This window comes from Typopeltis vanoorti, chromosome 23, assembly GCF_054136105.1.
Source record: "Typopeltis vanoorti isolate ZY-2024b chromosome 23, IOZ_Tvanoo_1.0, whole genome shotgun sequence".
Taxonomy (NCBI): Eukaryota; Metazoa; Arthropoda; class Arachnida; order Uropygi; family Thelyphonidae; genus Typopeltis; species Typopeltis vanoorti.
This window is the reverse complement of record NC_143571.1, coordinates 47356777-47379110: the sequence shown is the minus strand read 5'-3', so window position 1 is coordinate 47379110 and position 22334 is coordinate 47356777. Positions and strand designations below refer to the sequence as shown.

At 36.2% G+C, this 22334-nt stretch overlaps 1 protein-coding gene across 1 annotated transcript in view; it reads right to left on the bottom strand.

Moving 5' to 3' along the window:
• LOC150093820 (Na(+)/citrate cotransporter-like) overlaps positions 1 to 22334 on the bottom strand; it is a 221918-nt gene that overhangs the window by 178853 nt on the left and 20731 nt on the right. The window contains exon 3 of the mRNA XM_090412651.1: positions 14197 to 14312. Coding sequence (XP_090268777.1) covers positions 14197 to 14312 — 116 coding nt within the window. The remainder of the gene's footprint in view (positions 1 to 14196; positions 14313 to 22334) is intronic.

Below are 22334 nucleotides of genomic sequence, written 5' to 3'. Positions count from 1 at the left end.
GGAGGGCATCTACTCTACAACTCTCTGTCTCCAACACTCACTCAATCCACCAACTACAATGAACTGCAACTACACCAATGCCATATCTACCACCCACCAGCATCACTTTCACAGATAATCACAAACACCCATGGCCACGGCAGGATTCGAACCCCCAGCCTTTTGGCTGAAGAGCAGATACGCTAACCACTCGACCAACCAGGCTGGCATGTTGCAAGGAGTAACACTCAGAAATGGACAAAGTATCTGAATGGTACTCCCAAATATAAAAAGAGAGCTATAGAAAGACCAAAGAGATGAGGACAAGGGTGAGTGGAAATCAGTAGCATAGAATAACTCAAGATAGAATAGAACAGTGACCTTTGGGTGAGGCCTTTGCCTAGATGTGGACAAACAATGGCTGGTGAAGGAAGAAGAAGAATGAACAAACATTTGCACTTAAAATGGGTTCTGCAGATAGCTATGTCTTTCCAAAGGATCCTCATGGATGAGCTGTACATCTTTCAAAGGATCCTATGATCCATGTCAACACCATGCTGAGTTAAACTGGATAGGGATTCACCATAATGGATGTAGTTTTGTTGCAACTAATCCCTTCAAAGAGCACCAAACTTGTGGTGCTCTTTGAAAGGATTTGGATATTGTCAAAAGGATTACTTTTGACAATATCCAAATCTCTAAACAAGATGAGATTTCTCTGCTTGGGATAACTATATTCAATTTTTCTTTGCATAAAAATATCACAAAAATCCTCAACATGCAATAAATTAGGCTTTCTCTTTTGCCCCAGATATTACTTTATCTCTGAACAACTAATGAGTATACAAATCATAGAGAAATCTAACCACTGAATACTGTTCTCACATTTGGATTGGTGTCTTTAAAAGCTTTATAAAAATCCTTGACTAGAACAGAAGACAACAAGCAGGCTGGTTATGATCCATCCCTCATTCATTTCTTTCACACAGATCTTCCATTATCCCCAGTGACACCACTGGTTGCACAATACAGTACTATCTCGCTAATCCGAACCCTCCAGTAATCCAAACTGTGGTTTGAAAGGAAAACAAAAGTTTTATTTATTACGTATTATTATTTTGTGTACAATTCTTTTTATTTAATAATTATTATTTTAACTATTATTATTTATTTTATTATTATTACAATACAGTATTTTTTTTTCATACTGTCAATTGTACGGTCATACTGTAGGCCTATTTTGATTTATTGTGTGTTCATGTTTGCTTTTTTATATTGTACAGTACGTGCTGTATTGTCGTCATGAATCACTGCTGTTGAGCATCATGAAAAAACTGTGGCCTTCTAGAATTTATGAAGATAACTACAGTGATACATAAAAAGCAGAAATTCAAAATGTGCATAATTTGGTTAGATTATAAATCCAAATGTTGAAATTTCACAAACAGATGTTACGGAATGGATCAGAGGTAGAACCGAAAGTGAATTTGAAATCAAATCAGATGCTGAAATTATAAATATGACGCTACAGAATGAATTAGCAGATGATGATGACGATAAAGAATTCGAAGGGAAAAAAAGTAAAACATGAAGAAGTAGTTGACATTTTTAATATGTGTATAGTAAGCAGAATGATATGCCATTCCCCAAAATTTGACTGCTAATGCAGCTCCGAGAAGAAGCATTCAAAAAAAAGTTTACCTTCCAAGAAGCAAAAGAAAATCAGTAACTTTTTTTTACAAAGAAATAAAAAAAAAATTTTTGTGTTATTTTGTGAAACATTTTTTTTTTGTGTTGTGTACAAGAAAGTGATATTTTTTATGCAAATTAAGTTACGTACTGAACTATGCAATTTTATTAAATCAGAATCCTCAACAATCCAGGTACATACAAACTAAATTTTTTATTAAAATAAACTTGTGTACTGTATTATTTTTTAAGTTTCATATTACAGGGCAGTAGCATTTTTTCTATCAGTTAATTCATTTATTTACAGAATTAAATTGATGTATCATTAGAATCTGATTATTTTTGTCTTAAATGCTAGTTATTGTTGCCTCTTGGGGGAAAATTCGCTAATCCGAATGAGCTCGGTTTTTATTAGTTCGGATTAGCGAGATACCACCGTATTTATAAAATAGAGGAGAGGAGAGTTATGCTGAAGTTGTGATCATGCTGAAATTGGGCAACAGGGACTGATGGGATAACACAAATCTGCTGCAGCAACTGTACTTGAGTGGGAATGAAGCTGAAGAAGAAGGATGGTATGAATGCTAAAATAATGCTCAGCTGAACTGGCTGTTCCTTTGACCTAGTTGTAGAATTTGAGTCACAGCACAGGGAAGATTCCACAGGTGTGGAAAGAATGTATGATAATCCCATCTCAAAGAATGATGTTTTCAACTACTGAACTAATAGTATTTCTGGAGCAGTGATGAATATTTCTGGAAAGTTAGCAAATGCTCATATAACAGAAATGGGTTGACAGAGAATGTCGACTTTGCAATGAACAGCATGGGTTTACTAAGAGAAGGTCATGTTGGAGCAGCTTGCTCCCAATTTATAATAATATTACCACTGAATTAGACAAGGGAAACGAATACATGATACTTTTAGAATTTGCTAAGGCTTTTGACAGGATCCTCAAAATAGATGTGAGTCTGCAAGATTTAAGGTGATATGCCAGGAAAAGTTCTTGAATTACAATAACAACAGACCAAGGATAAGTCCTTGTCTATTGTTATTCAATCTTTACATTAATGACAATGGGAAGAATTTAATAACAGATACAACTATTTTCTGATGATGCAAAGATAGGCAGAGCAATCATCAATGTAACTAACATGCAGTACTTGTAGGATAATGTGAATAAGCTGGAATTATGGGCATATGAAAATGGCTCTCAGTTCAATGTTAATAAATGTAAAGTTATGCACTTTGGTGTAATGAGATATCCAGTGGCATATTATATTGGCAGAATTGTTCTAGAAGAAACAGATCAGGCAAGAAAACTTGGAGTTTTAGTACACAGGAAGTTGATGCTCAAAAGCCCTATAACAAAGACTGCAAATCAGCACATCACCCATCTCAAAAAATAGACATATTCAAATCTTTACTCAACAGAGCATGTTATCTGCTCCAATTCTCAAGCTCTCCCAACAAGAATTGAGCACCATCCAATGCATCTCACTACAGAATGGCTTCATCTCAAGGAAGTTTAAATCATCTTGGACTGTTACAGCCCATCCCCAAGAACCCTGAATCTGTATGGTGAGTCCTTATCCCATACATCGCAGGCACCTCTGAGACAATTCAGATCCTGAAAAGATACAATTCAGTTCTTACATTTTTCACGATCAACAAAATCTTTGCTTATTTACCATTCGTGAAAGATAAACATCCCACCTCTCTCTTTCTCTCTCCCTCCCACCAGGGAGGGAGGGAGAGAGAAAGAGAGAGATTCAGTGTGAATGCCTTTTCTGCTTGTACTTTAAATTAAAGATGCCAAAAAATTACAATCTTGGTTTTAATCCTTTATTCAAGTGTAAGCAAACAAAAAAATTTGCAGAGGAAATAACTTTACGACTGGGCTATGTATATTGAGGCTAATGACTTCATATCAATTGCCTTATTATTCCATAATACAACGCAAATATCCTTATGGACACGAATAATGCTATGCTTTATGGGAAAGACCCACTAGCCAGACTGGTAGTGGTCCTTCGACCTTTACTGAGGTCTCATTAGTCATAGCTACACCCAGAAGTGAGACAAAGTTTGAAGTAATGCAAAAGTCATATTTCCATATACAAGTTGTCAAAAGGGGTATCACACCTTATCACTAAAATACTCTGGATTAGAGATAGATGTTGAAATTTTTTTTTTTTAACTTGGTTATACTATAAATATTAAGATACTAAGGCAACTGATATGAAGCCATTAGCCTCTATATAAGCAACCAAGTCGTGAAGTTATTTCATGCGCAAAATTTTTGTTTGCTTACACTTGGATAAAAAATATATATAATATAAAAATAATAACATAATATAACAGTAATAAAATATATATAATATAATAATATAAAAATAATAACATAATATAGCATAGTAATAAAAAATATATAATATAATAATATAATATAATAATAATAACATAATATAACATCATAATAAAATATATATAATATAATATAAAATATAAAATAGAATAAAAACTTTAATTTACATTATAACATTCTGTTGAAAAATGACTACAAGAACTCCAATCTTATATCAACAACAATAAACCTAAAAATCTAGCCTCGTTCAGCATGGAGTGGACCATAGGATATCATGGAGTGACGAAGATTTGGGATGGTCTCATCCTCATAAATGGCAAATAATAGTACATCCCCCACCATATTTTAATTTTATTAAAATCTAATTTATATAATGCTATAATTCATTCATTATCTAGTTAAATTTAATTTTATTATTATTATTATTATTATTATGTGACACCTCCAGGGAGTCCCAGACTCATTGAGGGAGGGCTTACTCCACAACTCTCTGTCTCTACCACTCAATCCAGCAACTACAACAAACTGGAACTACAAAAATGCCATCTACCACCCATCACCACCACTAGTATTTCCACAGACAATCACAAACATCCATGCCCACGGGGATTTGAACCCACAGCCTTTTGGTTGGAGAGCAGATATGCTAACCACTAGGCCAGCTAGGCTGGCAAAGACTTTTCCATCGATTTCAAAAATCACTTAATCTTAAATATGAACCATAATTGCAATCTTATTTTATTGTAGCCATCAGCTAAGTAGCATTCTGGCATGTGGCTCAGCTCCTTAAATAGTATTAACATTCTTTGTTCTAGCTTCATCTTGTGATTATGCTAATGCAACGATAATTGGTTGAACCATAGAATGCATTGCCTGATGGAGTGGTGAGAGCAAGAACGGTCAATGAGTTTAAGGAGTGGTATGATAGACTTTGTGTTTCTTAAGGGGGACCTCCCCTCGATGAATCTTGACAGACTTTATGTTCTTAGGAAGGCCCTCCCACGATGAATCTTTTGACTCCATGGAGGCCTGAATAATAATAATAATAATAATAATAATAATGACCAGTTAGTTTTTTGACGAAATATTTGCAATAATTAAATTAATGTATTCTGTTTCTCTCTCTCTCTCAGATCTCCTCGTGTCTGAAGACTCGTGACCTTCCTGATGATGCTTCACCATTTCTTTCTCCCCTGTGCTTTTCTTATCGTTTGTTCTAGTTTAAGCCTGGTGATTCTTGATATTTGGTCAATCCATCTGCTGGGGGCTTCCTTCTTTTTTTGTTTTACACACAGTTTACCCTGGATGATTATTTTTTCCAGACAGTTGCCTTCCCTTCTGCATATGTGTCCAAAATACTGCACAGTTCTCTTGTCAATTGTTTGTCAGTCTTGTGTGGATATTCGGTTCTTCTAGGATACTTTTGTTTATTCATTTTTCTGTCCAAGACACTCTTAACATTCTTCATCAGCACCAGAGCTCAAACACCTGAAATTCTTTTTGTATCATCTTTTGTCATTGTCCAAGACTCAGAAGCATAGAGAACGATTGAAAAAAACTAAGCTTTCTACAAGCTTAATTTTGATCTTTTTGGAGATGTGCCAGTCTTTCCAGATCTTAGTTAAATCAGTCATCACTTTCTTAGCTACTGCTATTCTTATAATAAATTTAGTTTAATCCTTTATCCAAGTGTGAGCAAACAAAGTTTGTGCTTGAAAGTATCTTCAGGACTGGGGTAAGGTGGTACAACACCAGGACAACTCCTTGCAAAGGTGGAGCAAGCTACCAACACTCCTATCTCAGTATCTTCCATAATGCAAAACACATCTCCTTGCGGATATGTCTAATGTTATGCATTAAGAGAAGGGCCACTACCCAGACTACAGGAAACTGATGAGGCCAGGGATTTGGGGATGACTGTGGATAGGGAGTTGACGTTTAGAGGCATATACTGAAAAGGCAGCCAAAATAACTCATCAAGGTTAGTTGGATGTTGAAGAAACTCTGAAATCATGGATAAGGAGATTGCTGTTCATTTTTTAGAAGGCTTTAATAAGACCACATCTTACTGTGCACAGATATGGTAACCTGGATTCCATGGGGATGAAGAGATAGTGAAGAGGATCTAGAGATGAGGGACTAAAATTGTGATAGTCTAAAAAATGTGCCTTACAAGGAGAGATTGAAGATCTGTCAGTTACAAATGCTAGTTGACAGGCAATAAAAACAGGGGATTTGAAAGATACTAATTGGGATATAATTGTTATTAAAATGATTTTTTCGGATTGACACAGGTGAACTTTTTTTAATACGTCAGTAAGCGAGTGAATAAGAGGTTATCCCTGGAAGTGGTGTAAGAATATGACAGTGATCTCTCACACTATCTAACCTTCAAATACCAAACCTTCAATTAATTGGTCCTTAAACTGCATTAGCATGTCAACCACCTTCTGGTACAGCACCATAATTGTATATTAAGTTATAAGATTTTTTAATTATCCAAGTAGCAAATTGCTTTTCTCACTGTGGTTGGATAATTGAGGGTTACTATATTATTATTATAATAGCGATCCCCACGAAATCAGCAATATTATCGCAGGTCCAGTTGACTAGCAATATATTTACCATATTGACCCTTAAAAACTCCTTAATACTCCTGCCATTCACAGTGCATGCTGGCAATGTGTTCCATTCACCCACCACCACTTACCATGTAAAAATCTACTCCTCAGATCTCTCTTCATCACACCTTTACACAATTTCCAGGTAGTGTCTTTCATTCTTCCCCTCTCTCCTTCTACTTTTTTTATAATTCCCCTGTATTAATCCTATATTGTTAGTGTTGCAAAGGCTGGACATCATAGTGCTCCTATGATAATAAGTACTCTAACATGTAGGATAAGGAAGTAGTTGTGCCACTGTATAAAGTACTGGTCAGACCACACTTGGACTAAATTGTGCTCAGATCTGGTCACCTAGTTTTAAGTGTGATGTGGAGATATTGGAGAGGGTTCAGAGGCAAGTGAGTAAGACGATATCAGGACTTTGGACTGCTGGCTATGGAGAGAGGTTGAAAAAATGTGGATTGCAGAGTTTAGTGGACAGGAGGAAAAGAAGTGATATGAGAGAGACATTTAAGTTAGTGAAAGGATTTTATTAGATTAATCTAGATAAGATTATGAAAAGAGTAGAAGGTGAGAAGGGTAAAATCAGAGGTTATCCCTGAAAATTATGTAAGAGTGTGATGAAGAAGATTGTGAGGAATAGAATTTTTACATGGAGAATTGTCAGTGCATGGAATGCATTACCAGAATGTATTGTTAATGCAAGGAGTGTTAAGGATTTTAAAATTCGGTATGATAAATATGTTGTCAGTTAAATGAACCTCTCATGATGAGTCTGCCAACGCCGCAGAGGTGCAATTTTTTTTTTTTTTTAATAATAATTTTTATTTAATTTATTTACACAATTACAATAATCATCTTTTGTGACATTCCAACTTGAAAATTCAGCGCTAAGTGCTGCATTTGTGATTCATTTTCTACATTGCATTTCAATTAAAATTTTGATTATAATTCTTTTTTGACATCTATATTTACAACATGTGTTCTTCTAATATTAACAATGAATATTACATGGAATTTTGGAATAATGGATAATAATAATATGATAATGTCTCAGATAAATTACATACATATATTAATGGTAATAATAATAATTTATATATATATATAATATTTATAATACATTACACGAATACAACTGTTCATAGACAGATGAGGGCATGTACATAATATTTTTTAATCAATAATAATTGTTTACAACGTATATTATTATAATATTAACATTGATGATTATTACTGACATTGTTTTTGCATGTTTACACATTATGTATAAAATAACGATTTTTCTATTTTCATCATACAGAGTATTTACATATTTACAATTAATGCATATTACATTGATACTCTGTACGATATTCTATATGCAGTTTAAGGCACATTATTTCTTTACAATATTTTTTCCTTTGGGTACAAATTCATATGTTTTTTTTTTGTTATATCAGTATCTTCATTATTGTTATACACTTTATTATTATTAATTCTAGTGGAAAGGCTTAGACATTGGTTATGCATTATTACTTAATAGCTAAGGGAAATAACAATGTAGACTAGGATATACATTAAAATAAATTTTTAATACACTTCCAGTATTTCGGCAACATCACGTTGCCATTTTCAACAGGAACTTGTGAGCAAGACATGTGCAAGCAGGCACAGCAAACAGTAAATGAGGATGAAGCAGGAAGCTATTCTTTCTCCTAAAGTCCTAATGGTGCCCCCTAGCGGGCAATGTTGGTATTCTTGGGCGATTGGGCTGAGGTCTTCTGATGTAGGTTTCCCAAATTTGAGGCAGTCTCATGCAGCCAAATTTGTTGAGGTTTCAATTGTTTCTTAGGGCTGAGGCTGATTCCATGAAAAGCCTTTCGTACTTGTATTTACTACGGCGAATGATCGCGGCTTTCTTCCACCATATTCTATGGCGGGTATCCAAAGCATGGTCTGCAAGACCAGAGTGGCTGTATTGGTGGAACCGGATGTAGTCCTTGTGTTCTGTAATTCTGATATTGGCTGTCCTGCCTGTTTGGCCAAAGTAGGACAGCTTTCAGCTGCAAGGGACCTGGTATACACCAGGTAGGTCTGGAGGGGGGGGGTCTTTAGTGGAGCGGATAAGGGATGCCAATTTTTATACACTTTACTGACTGTTTTGTTACATAATTTGCAGTCTTTGATTATGAGGATTACGTGTAGATGCCATTGATTACAATTGCGTTTTGGTAGAAGTATGTTGTGATTTAATTTAGGTCTTGTTGTAATTTGGAGAGAGCCGTGTTGATGTCTGTGTGGATTGTTAGTAGTGCAGTGTCATCTGCTTACTGAAATATTTGACTTCTTATGGCCAGGTTATAAACATCATTAATGTATATGTTGAATAGAGTGGGTGATAATATGGCACCTTGAGGGACACCGTGTTTTATGTGTATACCCAGGCTGTGACATGTACCTATTTTTGTTACTTGTGTTCTGTTTGAGAGATAGTCCCTGAACCATGTATGCAATGTTCCTCTTATACCTATTAAGTATAGTTTGGTGAGTAGTATGTCATGTTGTTCAAATGTATCAAATGCTTTGGTTAAGTCAAGCCGTATAAGAACGTGTACTTGTTTTTATCGAGAGTTTTGTTTATTGCTTCGGCGATGTCTTCTAATAAAGTGATGGTGCTTTTTGTTTTCTGAAAGTCATATTGGTTATGTGAGATGATGTTGTACTTCTGTAAATAGTTCTGTAGTCTGGTGTATGTTATTTTTTCTAGAATTTTTTAAATGACTGGTAGGGTAGCTATTGGTCTGTAGTTCTGAGTATTGTTTCTTTTACCATTTTTGTAAATTGGCGTAATTATTGCAATTTTTAGTTGTTGTGGAATAATGCCAATGTCGAATATTATGTTCACGAGTCTCAAAAGTATTAGATTTATTTGTTCAAAGTGTGTTAAAAGGTCTGTGAGTCTTATTTTGTCTATTACTGGAGTGGTCTTTGGTTTTAGCTGTAAGAGTGCTCCTTTCAGTTCCTGTTTTGTTACAGGAGGAAAATACATAGTTTGTTGTTGACTTTGTGTCAGTAGTTTTTTGTTGATCATTAGTAGATTGTCGTTTTTTGAGTTGTGTGATATTGTTTATGAAGGCATGGTTGAATGAGTCTACTAATTCCTCTTGGTTTGTATCCTGACTGAAACTTTTTGCAATAAAATCTTGTGCTGAAGTTTTCTTTTTTTGAGTTACTAATTCGTTGAGTGTAGCCCATGTTTGCTTCATGTTGTCACTATATTCCATGAATTTTTGGAAGTAGTAGTGTCTTTTTGCCCTACGAATTTTTGTTGTTAGTTGATTTCTTGTGTTTTTGTATAATGTTTGTAAATGTGTGTTACTGGGTGACTTTTTTAGTTTTTTCCATAGATTTTCATTTACAATAATACTATTTAGTATGTTGCCATTTATCCATGGATTGTTGTCTGTTTGTTGCCTTGTTTGTGTAGGCTTTGTTGCTTTTTTGTATATTTCTGTGAACTTTAGTTGGAAATTGTCTGTGCGGTTAGCCTAGTGGCTTTGTGCTTCACAACCATATGCCTGGGAAGGAGTGTCCTAGGTTCAATTCCTGTCGACAACGTGAGGAACTTAAGGATCTTCCTCAGCCACAGCCAAGTTAGTCGGTCTTGGGCGTGGACAACAGGGTTTTTTCCACCAGTTTATCTGGGGTTTTTCATCCTGCAAGCAGGCAAACTGGTCTTCTGAGCACACCGATTACAGCCAGGAATAATATTGACCCAGCCATAGGCCTGACTCATCAGCCTATGCCGGTTCTATGCTGGTTCTATGCCTATGCCAGGGGGGGGGGGGGGGTACTGTACCATCACACAGAAAGGAAGGAAGTTGGAAATTCTCATATAATGTTAGAGGATCATATATTTTAAGTAGGCAATTCCAGTCTATTTTTTACATGGTTATTGACAATACTCTTTAATATGATTGAGTTTTGTCGACTTTTGTGGTGGTGGTAGGGGGGGGGGTAACATAATAAAACGAAGTTGAGACAAAGTAGTGATCGGTAATTTTGACGTTAATTACTGATGATGTATATGTATGGATGTGAGCCTGTATGTTGATATGATCCATGCATGATTGTGTTAGTGAATTGTTGAGTATTTCTTCTCTTGTTGGGGAGTTAATGGTAGGATTTATGTTGTACTGACTTAGTATATCAAGATATGTGTTAGTGGTTGAAGAAGCATGGTCAAAAGTATTTATATTAATGTCGTCTATTAGGATGTGTTGTACGGGGTTCGATGCAGCTTAGCCATGCTTCTAACTCATGCAGAAAGCTGAGTGGATTATTATCTGGGGGTCTATATATTATGTTTATTGTGTATTTGATACTATGTTTGTCACTATTTGCGATTTCCAAAATTAGTGTTTCTGCATGTTCAAAATGAGTTTGTTTTTCAGTCACATTGTATTTTTCTTTGATAAATGCCATGATGCAACCTCCTCTTTTGTTTGGTCTACATAAGTTGTAGGTTTGGTAATTATTAATGTTGTATGCGTAAATTTCTGTCGTTTATTGCAACCTCGGTCAGTATTAGTGCATCTATGTTTATCAAGGTGTAGTTGAGTAGTGTTATCAATGTAAGCTAGTGTTTTTTTATACTTCTCATGTTTGTGTGTACGATAGTGAAGTTGGTATTGGTGGAAATGTTGTCTGACCATTTCTTCAAACAGTCAAAGACCTTGAACTTTTTATATTGTCTGACTGGATATGTTCGCCTATATTTGAGATCTCCATTATATAGTTTTTAAGTGATTTCTAATCTTGTTCTTCTTAAGGATGTGAATAGTTAGTGTTTTATATTGGTAGGCTGTGTAGGTCGGATTCTCTTGCAATTATATAAACTTGAGTGTTTTCATTCTTTCTCATAAATATCTGTGAATCCTTAGTCCACAGGAACTTGTAGTTTTTCTCTGTTTTTGTCTTCCTTGCTTGGTATAAAAGATTTTTAAAGTATGGAGTCCAGTGTTCAGATATATAGATTGGCATTGGGAGTTTCTTGTCAGTTAGGATCAATGTTGTTGGCCTTGTTTTCTTGCTTGCTGCAAGAATGGAGTCTCTCAGACTTCTGCTGTAAAATGAGTGATGATTGGTGGCCTCGATTAATAGTGGACCTCGGTTAACAGAGGTGATGTCTGTGGTTGCGACTTGAATGCCAATTTTGCTGCCGATCAGTTGCATTATGTTGTTTAAATCTTCTGTCTTTTCTTTTGGTATTCCCTCAATTTGAAGTTTTATTTTTCTTTCTTTTTATAGCATGTGCTCCATTTGACACTTGAGTGTGTTTACCTTTTTCCGTAATTCTTCATTTTCGTGATCGAGTGTTTCTTGTGTTTCTATCGCTACCATTAATTTTGTCTTTATTTCTCACACGGTTCCTAACATTTCTTCAAAGGTCACGTTATTATACTGTATGTAATGTTCATATTCCTCAAATTTTTTGTTGATTTGTTCCATGCGTGTATTTAGCAAGTCTTTAACCATGAGTTTGAATGAATCAAAGTTATCTGTAATTTTAGGATTAGGAAGCGGCTTATCTTGATGTGCATCATTGCTTTTCTTTGGCATCTGTTCTTTGTTCTTCATTTTCTCACGGCATTGTAGACAGCACCATTCGGTCCATTTTGTGACTCCTTTTGTTTTCCATGTGCTTTCTGAGATCCCAGAGCACTGTAAGTATTGTCTTTTGCCACATCCAGAACAATGCAGCCCATCCTCTTCGTCGCTTAATGGCTTATTGCACTTGTTACAGCTCATTGTGCTTGACCTTCGCTGTCTCGGTGACCTTTGGACTTTCTTCCCTTTAGCGACTGTAGTGCGATTTTAAAATGCCGACATCCTTTGTTCTTTGTTAGTTGGTTGGTGATAGTAGTTCACTCTATGACTTTTGGCACTGAAAATTTGGATATTACTTAGCCGATTTTGATGATTTAAATGTCCCTGTCTTCAGCATGACTAGTAGAATTAAATAGTAGTACTTTCAAATTAAAAAACATACGTTAAAACCACTTTAAACCTATAAAAACGACAGCAGTGATAACAGCGTGTGTGCATCCATCTGCCTACACAGCATCCCCAATAATAATAATAAAATCCCTTCACTAACTTAAACATCTCTATCACACTGCCTATTATGCCAACATTCCAGAGTCCTGATATCACCTTTGTCACTGATCTCTGAACCCTCTTCCATACTTTCACATCAGAATAAAAGTTTGATGACCAAGTTTGAGCATAACAGTCCATGTTTGGGGACAATACTTCATTGGTCACTACCATCATCTTATCTCCACTTGTCAATATGCTCCTTATTATAGAAGCAAAGCAAAGTGTAGTCTTTGCAACTTTTGCAATGTGCTATCCAAACTTTAGTCCACTGTCAATCACTCCCCAGATCTCAAATTTCATCAACTTCCTAACGTATGGTTCCACCGATACAGAATACAGAATAAATTAAAGATGCCAAGAAATTATATTCTTGGTTTCATCCTTTATCCAAGTGTAAAAAACAAAGTTTGTGCTTGAAGTCACTTCATGACTGGGCTTACTTGTATATAGGGGTTGATGACTACACATTAACCAAATGTGAAGGCAACCACAATAAGTGCAAAATGCAGCATCTTGCACTTATTAATATTAAAAGTAGATCCTCAAGATTTGTCCTAGCTAAAAGTTTTAAATCTTCCTGAAGAGAATTAACATCAGCAACATTCCTTATAATTCTCCCTAACTTTGCATTCCAACTTCTGGTAATGCAAAGTCAATCTACATGAAATATTATTAAGAAATAAGCTGAACAGCAAGTTAGCTTCATTAAAAAGATTTATTTAATTGCATTCAAGTTTATTGTTTATTAAAACATAATAATGTTATAACAAAAAGATAATATGACTAAAACCGGAATTGGTGGAACTGTACTGGAGGAGGCAAGAGATCTTGGTATAATGGTTGATAGAGAGCTAGAATTCTAGGTGGTGTAAAGGTGGTGAAAAAAAAAAACAAGATATCTACAATAGGGAGAAGGATGTTGATCAGCAGAGATAAAAATGTACCATTTTATTAGCTCTTGATCAGACATCTAGACTAAAGAGCTTTGGTTGTATGGAATTGAAAGGGATGAAGACACTTTAGAGAGGATACAAAGGCAAGTAACAAAAATGATCTCAGGACTGATATCATTCATGGATATGCAGATTGACTGAGGGCATGTTATCCACAATATAGTAGATAGAATATGAGGGAAGATAAGACTAAAACATATAAGTTGTTGAAAGGCATTTACTGGAAACATTGGGAAGATTTTTCAAAGGGTGGTACAAGGACAGAAGAATGGCGAGTACATGAAAGGATGGTGATACTGCAGACAGTAAATCATCGAAACTCCTGAAATGAGTCTCATGACTCTGAGGAGGTCAAGTAGAAATAATAATTATTATTAGTTGGTTCTTATGCAACACAGAAAGTATGATAAATATTGAATCACTATCTGTCCTTGCTTACCATTTTGGAGTGGATCCTACACCTAAGAGAACACCAAGAGCAATACGTTTATGAAGATTACAATGTTCTACAGCAGTAGCTATCAATATGCTTCCTAATCCAATCATAATAGCCTCCTATAATATAATAAACATTGAAAATTTTAAAAAATTATTTGAAAAAATTAATTTTATAATTAGAAACTGTTTTGTGCAGAAGCTAGAATATGATCTAGCTTCTGTACAAGCACAGTGTGTGTGTGTGGCTCGAACCCACAGATAGGCTGTGAGTTTGAATATATGTAAATAATTAACTTCGTAGGTTTTCATATTAGCTGTTAGAAGCCAATTGTCAAAAATAGTGCTTTACAGGTTGCAGCAGAAAAAAACTGAATTTTTTATTTATTGTGTTTCAATATCAAGGAGACTGAAGTTGAATTTCATTATGTGATAACTGGGATTAATTTAGAAAATGAAATTGACTACAAATACAAACTTTGAGATTTGGAACATGGAACATACAGAATTTAACTGCAAATTTTTCGGATGTGTTAAAAGAGGTTATTAATAAAAACTTAGATTTAGTGCTCCTGACAGAAAAAGAAAGGAAAGGTACCAAATGCAGATTCAGGGTGATTAGATATACATCAGGAGTGGTGTGGATAAGGTGAACAGAATGTGTGCTAGGCTGGGATCTCTTCATGCATAGAAAAAGAAATGAAATTATATCAACAAGGTTAGACAAGAGTATTGCCTTCTGTTTATTAGAACAACAGGCTGGCTTACTGGAAATTCCTGCATTGGTAATATTTTCATCATAAGAGAAACCATAGAAAAAATAATTGCCAAAAGGTAAGAAACACATTTGAAGTTTGTTGATCTGATAAAGTCCTATGATTCAGTTCCATGGACAGACTCTGGGGAGTGATGAGGAAGATAAATGTGAGTGAGTCGTATCAAATTTGATTTAGAGAATGTACAGAAGTTGCAGAGAAGCTGTTAAGTGTTTGGGGGGGGGGACTGGCATCAGCCGAGTCTGTAACATCCAAAGGCTTGAGACAAAGATATAGACCAAACTTTAAGGTTGTTTAGGATCTGCCTTAATATAGAGCTGGCACATTGAAATAATTCATGCTGAGCTATGAGAATTGAAATAGCAGAGAGTGTCATTTATTTACTACTGTTTGCTGACAATCAAGTGATAACTGGTCAATATCAGGATGACACTAATTTATGATGAGGAAATTGGTTAATACTTACAGCATGGAAGGCATAAAACTTAATTTTACACAAAGACAAAATGTCGTGGAGCAAGCAGAGACTAATACCTCCTGGTTGGTAAAGTCAATCAACAGATCATTTCAGATACTTGGGATCTATAATCCATAAGTCCTATTCCATCTTATTCCAATTAAGTATTATTCATAAATAAGATGGAAAAAGCTTATGATGAAGTATGTGTATATCTTGCCTTCAAAGAGTTCAAAAAAAAAAACTATTATGGAGAGATTGTTTTTTTGCTTTGTTGAAAATGCTATAGCCATACAGAAGTAACATAAGTATAATAATAATAATAATAATTATTATTATTATTATTATCGTATGGACACCTCCATGGAGTCTGTAGACTCATCGTGAGACACCCAAAACATCTGTACAATATCTATGGTACCTCTCCTTGAACCCATTAACAGAAAAAAAACTCAACTCACAACTGACTCTGGCAACACATTCCATTCATTCACCACTCTTGGCATCATCCGTGTGGTTAGCCTAGTGGCTGTGCGCTTCGCAACCATATGCCTGGGGAAGAAGTGTCCTAGGTTCGATTCCTGTTGATGATGTAAGGAGCTTAAGGATCTTCCTCAGCCATAGCCAAGTTAGCTGGTCTTGGGTGTGAATTTTTTCCCTCAGTTTATCTGGGGTTTTTCATCCCATAAGCAGGCAAACCAGCCCTGTGAACACACACAGATCTACAGCCATAAATACTTAACCCCCCCCCCCATGAGGGGGCTCAACTCGCCCAAGTAGGGATGGGGGAGAAAAAGGGAGGAAACTCCATACGAATAAATAAATAAATAAACCACTCTTGGCAAGAGATCTAGTCCTCACACTCTTACCCAACTTCCAGAGATGACCTCTTGTTTTAACTCCTCTAGCCAAATGCCGAAACATTTCCTTTAAGTAACTTAAATGTTTTTATCATATCCCCTGTTTTTCACCTATCAACTAACTTCCACAACTCACACTCTCAATCTATCATTATAGAGAGTATTCCACAGACCACTCACCATCTTGGTCATTCACCTCTGGATTCTCTCCATTACTTTCTCATCCCTAAGAAACACAGACTACTTGATCTGAGCACAGTATGAGTGGATTCTGAAAGTGGCAATGAATGCATGCAATTAGATTGTCAGCATAGGAATGGAATGGTCAGGAATACATGGGGGGGGAGGGGGTCTGTGGGGTTATGTCAAACAGAAGATGAGCAGACAAGAGCAGGTGAGAAGAAGTCGCAGATAGGGTACAGCATGAGTAAGAGTGGTTATAGACCAAGAAATGAATTGTTATGTTTATTTACGAATGCCAAGGTATCAGAAATAAGGGAGATGAAATTGTTGCATTGACTGAGCTTAGGTTCTTGAAAATACTTGGATAAGTGAAACATGGTTGGATGAGAATGACATCTTGATGGGAATAGAAATAGAGGAATATAGTAAACCCTTGATTTAACGGACTAATTGCAACTAAGGGGTGTCCGTTAAATTGCGATTTTTTTAAAATAAAAATATCTGTAACATTATACTGCAATTTTATCAATATTAGCACTGTAATAACAAAAAAATTGTTTTACACACACTTTTAGATAAGTTAATGTGAAGTTAATGTTCGATGTTGAGGCGCTTGGTTTAGGTAATCCTGCTTTGAAAAAACTATGAAGTTTTTCTCCTGAACTTTTGAATTCTGCTGGTTTTTTTTATAATTAACTCCCTAAAATTAAGAAAATATGTGTAATAAATGTTTTATGAGCAGTGACTCGTATATGTCACCTAAATTACTACAGTGTTTATCCAACATACGATCGCCTATTCACCAAAATTTGCTAAAATTAACAGGAAATTAATAGCAAAAAATAACCTGTTAATTTGATTATAAGTAATCTTGGTTAAAAGCATTTTAAAATTAACAAGGTGTTAATTTTCACATGTGACATATGAACCAGAAATTTTGTCTGTTAAATCCGAAGTACGTTAAATCGAGGTCCATTAAATCGAGGGTTTACTGTATGATGTTTTTTGGGAAGATAGGAAAAAGCAAGACGGGAGGGGGAGTGCTGCTGATGATAGCAGGGGAATTATGTCTGCACAGGTTGAGATACAAGGAGAAAAAAGTGTCAGTGGTTTTGAAGCAGTATGGTGTGAAGTGGAGGTTGATAGAATGAGATATTTTGTGGGTAATGCTATAGGCCAGGGAATGTGGAAGGTGGAGACAAATGTAACAGGCAAGTTGGTTTAGTGAGCAAGCAAAGGGTGATCATTAATGGAGATTTCAATTACAGCAATATTGACTGAAATGAAGACAGAGCATCAGGGAATAAGGTAAATGAATTTCTCAAGTTCTTAAGGGACAATAATCTTAGGCAATATAATGGAGGATTAAGTGTCTTAGGTCTGGTTATATCATCAGAGGATGTGATTGTGAATGAAGTATGTATTTCTCCCTTGTTTGGTGAAAGTGACCATGAAGTGATCACCTGGGTTTCAGCCAGTCCTATGAGAACTTCCATAAAAAAAAGGGTTATATGTGAAACTACAACAAGTGATTATAAAAAGCTTAGGAGACAACTGGGAGCTACAGGTGGAAAGAGGAGCTGAGTGTAAAGAATACAGATACTGCACAGGCATTGATCAAGAGCTATTTAACAGCAATAATGTCTGAGGATATCCTAAAAGTGAAATGACTAAACAAGGTAGGAATAAGATGGATGGATGAAGAAATTATGCATGAAATCTGGAAGAAGAAGGCACTGTAGAAACAATATAAGATGAATTTTGGTAATGATCAATTGCATGAAGAATACAAAGAGCATACCAGGAAGGTAAAAAGGTTGGAAAAATCAGCAAAAGCCAGTCAAATTAAGAAAAATCCCTATGGAGTTCTTTCAATATGTGGCAAGCAGAAGGAAAAATGAGTATGGAAGGACAAGAGGATGATGCTATTTGATGACAAAGAAAGATTGAGAACCAATGCAGAGGATATACTGAATTATTCAATATACACTAATCCATGTATCAGTGTATTTCATCCTAATGATGGCAACATTAAGAGAAGCTGGAGTGTAGAAGGACTGACTGATGGTGAATGAGCAGAAAGCATATAAGGAATTACATAAACTTCATATTAACAAGAAATGGGATTTGACAACATCGCTATGTGTTTTGAGAGAATGCTCTATGAAATTAATGGCATCATTTTCACAACTATTTATTATTATTATTATTATCCTAAGACTCATGGAGCCAAAGACTCATCTAGGAGGTTATTCACTATCTACATCCACTATCACCCCAAGATTTCTAATTTCCTCCACTTCCAACAATATATCTATACCACTCGGCCAGCCAGTCTGGCTGGCCGAGTGGTTAGCGTAACCACTCTCCAGCCAAAATGCTGCGGGTTTGAATCCCGCCGTGGGCATGGATGTTTGTGATTGTCTGTGGAAATACCAGTAGTGGTGGTAGGCAATAGATGGCACTGGTGTTGATGATGACAGAGATGGAGAGATGTAGAATAGGTGCCCTCCCTTGATGAGTCTTGGGACTCCCTGGACGTGACAAATAATAATAATAATATCCCCATGAAGCATAAATTCTACATCCCATCTTTATTTTTCAAATCTTAAACACTTACATTTGTAATGTTGAACTGGCATCCCCATTCCTTTGCCCATTAGCTCAATCTATTCAAGTCTTCTTGTTAGGCAAGAAGTTAGAAGAGTAAAGAAGATGTTAGACAACATCTTCTTTACTCTTCATAGTTCGTCCAAACTTTGCATCATCTGCAACAACTGAATATCCCCATACAAATCTTCCTCAATATCATTAACATAAAGCTTTAATAGCAATGACCCTTAAACAGACCCCTGAGGCACACCACTAGTGACTTTCCTCTTCCAGAATACTGCTCCCCCCATACACATCTTGCTGATACCTATCAGATAGCCAGTCTCTGATCTAATATCCAACCCCATCTGCTCTAGTTTGACTATCAACTTATCATGTGGTGATCTATCAAAATCTTTTGCAAAATCTAACTACTATACTACTGTGTATTCCTCTCCTAATAAAGCCATCACCTTATAAGTAATGCATATTACTAAAACATGACCTCCCTTTAGCAAATCCATGCTGTCCATCAAAGATAATATCATGGTTGTCAACCCAATTCTGGATCCTAGCTCTCACCAGCTTCTCCATTATCTTAACCACAATATATGACACACAGATAGGCCTACAATTTGATGCTTGAGTTCTATCACCTCCCTTATGAAGCGGCACAATCTTGCCTTCCTTCCACTACTCTGGAACTTGACCCAGTGCAAGACTCAGCTTAAAAAAATATGTCAAGGCAGATGCCAACTCAATGGCATATTCCTTCAAAATATGTGGTGATATATTATCAAATCCCACAGCCTTATTAACATCAAGTTTGCTCAATTCCTCACATACCTCTTGCTCACTTACAGTCACTTGCTCACTCCTCATCATCATCAACTGCTCTCAAACATTTTAGTCTTATTAAGACTAAGGCAACAATTTTTTTTTTAATGTTGAGCCTATACACGAGAGGTTGGCTAGTCAACCTATAATACATTAGTACCGTATATAGAAAGGAAGTGGGTTGGGAAAGGGGAAGAACGTTCTACAATACAGCAGTAGAAGGGATGAAGGAGGAGGAAAAAAACTTGTTCTGTGGGTTTCGAGATGCACTGTGAAGAGATGTTGAGCAGCAGCTGCACACATTCCAACAGGCTTAGTACTAACTGGGGGAATTATTGATGCTATTTCAGATGGATATTAGCCTTTTCAAAAGTGGGAGGAGTGAGTTGGTAAGAGAAGGGTCATTAATCAATCTAACTGTTCTCCTCTGTATTGAGTCAAGCATTTTGAGGGAGCTCTTAGGTGCCCCACCGCCAAATGTGAGAGGTGGTATTCAATAGCTGGGGAGAGTTGTGATTTGTATAAGGTTAACAGCTGTTCAGAAATGAAGCAACATCTTGGATGTAAGAGAAATTCTAGTTTTCTAGAAGCTGCGGATGTAATGGTTGCGATGTATTTATACCAGGAAAGGCTTGATGTCAGGGTAATTCCAAGAAGAGAAATTTCATGTTGTCTGGAAATTTGAATTTGTCAAAAATAATACTGGGAGAAATTTTTTTTTTTTTTTTTTTTTGAGGAATAAGACAGAATTGGGTTTTACTAGCATTAAAATTGATGAGGTTATCTGAACCCCATTGGAGGATGGCGTGGAGATCAGAATTGAGAACAGTGGTGGTTGATGTTCTTTAGGTTGAGGTGAGTTGTGTAGAGTAAGGTTAATCAAAATAGAGGGAGGAGTGCAATCTGATGTCATCTGCAAAACTGTGAATTGGTTTGGAGGTCATCTGTAGTAAGTCATTGATATTCAGATGAAAGAAGGTTAGATTACAGAACCTTGTGGAACCCTGCATTAGTTGAATGGCGAGAGGTTAAGGAACCATCTACTATCACACACGGTGTGTGTCCAGACAGAAAGCTGGATTCAACTGCTGAAGTCCTGAAATAGACCAAATGATGGGTTTGTTTAGTAAACCTTTGTGCCAGACCTGGCCAAAAGCTTTGGAGATATCAAGTGCAGCCACTTGAGATTTGCCAAACTTCTCCATGGCATTTGTCCAGAGATGGGTGATATATGTGAGCAGATCTCCTGTTGACTGGCAGTGACAGAATCCATACTAGTGGTAATTTATTAGCTGAGTGGCATCAAGGTAGTGTAGGAATTGGGAATTAATGGTTTTCTCCATTACTTTATTTCTTTTTAATTGATGTTGAAAGTTTATTTTTCACTTGGTTAGAGTATAATAAATTTAGTTTAATCCTTTATCCAAGTTTGAGCAAACAAAGTTTGCACCTGAAAGTATCTTCAGGACTGGGGTAAGGTGGTACAACACCAGGGGTAAGGTGGCATCGTACCACCTTACCCCTTAGTATCTTCAGTATCTTCAGAAAGTATCTTCAGGACTGAGGTAAGGTGGTACAACACCACCTTACCCCTGGTGTTGTACCACCTTACCCCAGTCCTGAAGATACTTTCAGGCACAAACTTTGTTTGCTCACACTTGGATAAAGGATTAAACTAAATTTATTATACTCTAACCAAGTGAAAAATAAACTTTTAACATCTTTCTCTAAATCCAGAGTAATTTATTAAAAAAGAGTGGCACACCATTTGGCAACTCCTATAGGTAGAGATGACCTGCTAATGCTTCTGCCTAGTATCTCCACTTGGGCCTAGCTCCCACTGAAGAGACCTCAATATAGGTCAAAACTAGTCTGGGTTGTGGCCCTTTTTTTTTTTGCATTATGGGAGATACTGAGATAGGAGTGTTGGTAGCTTGCTCCACCTTTACAAGGAGTGCCCTGGTGTTGTACCACCTTACCCCAGTCATGAAGATATTTATAATGAAATGCATGATCAAATTAGCCACGCAAATAAGAAAAGAATGATCGTTATGGGCGATTTTAATTATGGCAATATAGACTGGAATGATGAGATAACAACTGGTAGTAAAGAAAATGAGTTTCTTGAGTTTTTAAGGGATAACTACCTCACACAGTATGTAAGAGAGGGCATGCGAGGATTGAGGGTCTTGGATTTGGTCATCTCATCAGAGAATGTGATTATAAATGAGGTGTCAAATCACCACCAACTGGTGAGTGACCATGAGGTGATTACCTGGGTGGTTGCCAGCAGTGTGAGAAGCTCTGTTGTGAGAAAAGGGTATGTGGAACTACAAGGGGGGGGGGGATTATGAAGAGCTCAGGAGAACAGTTTGCGGGTGTAGCATTCAATGAGGAATTAGCTAGAAAAGAAATCAAGAAATCTTTCATGTCTAAA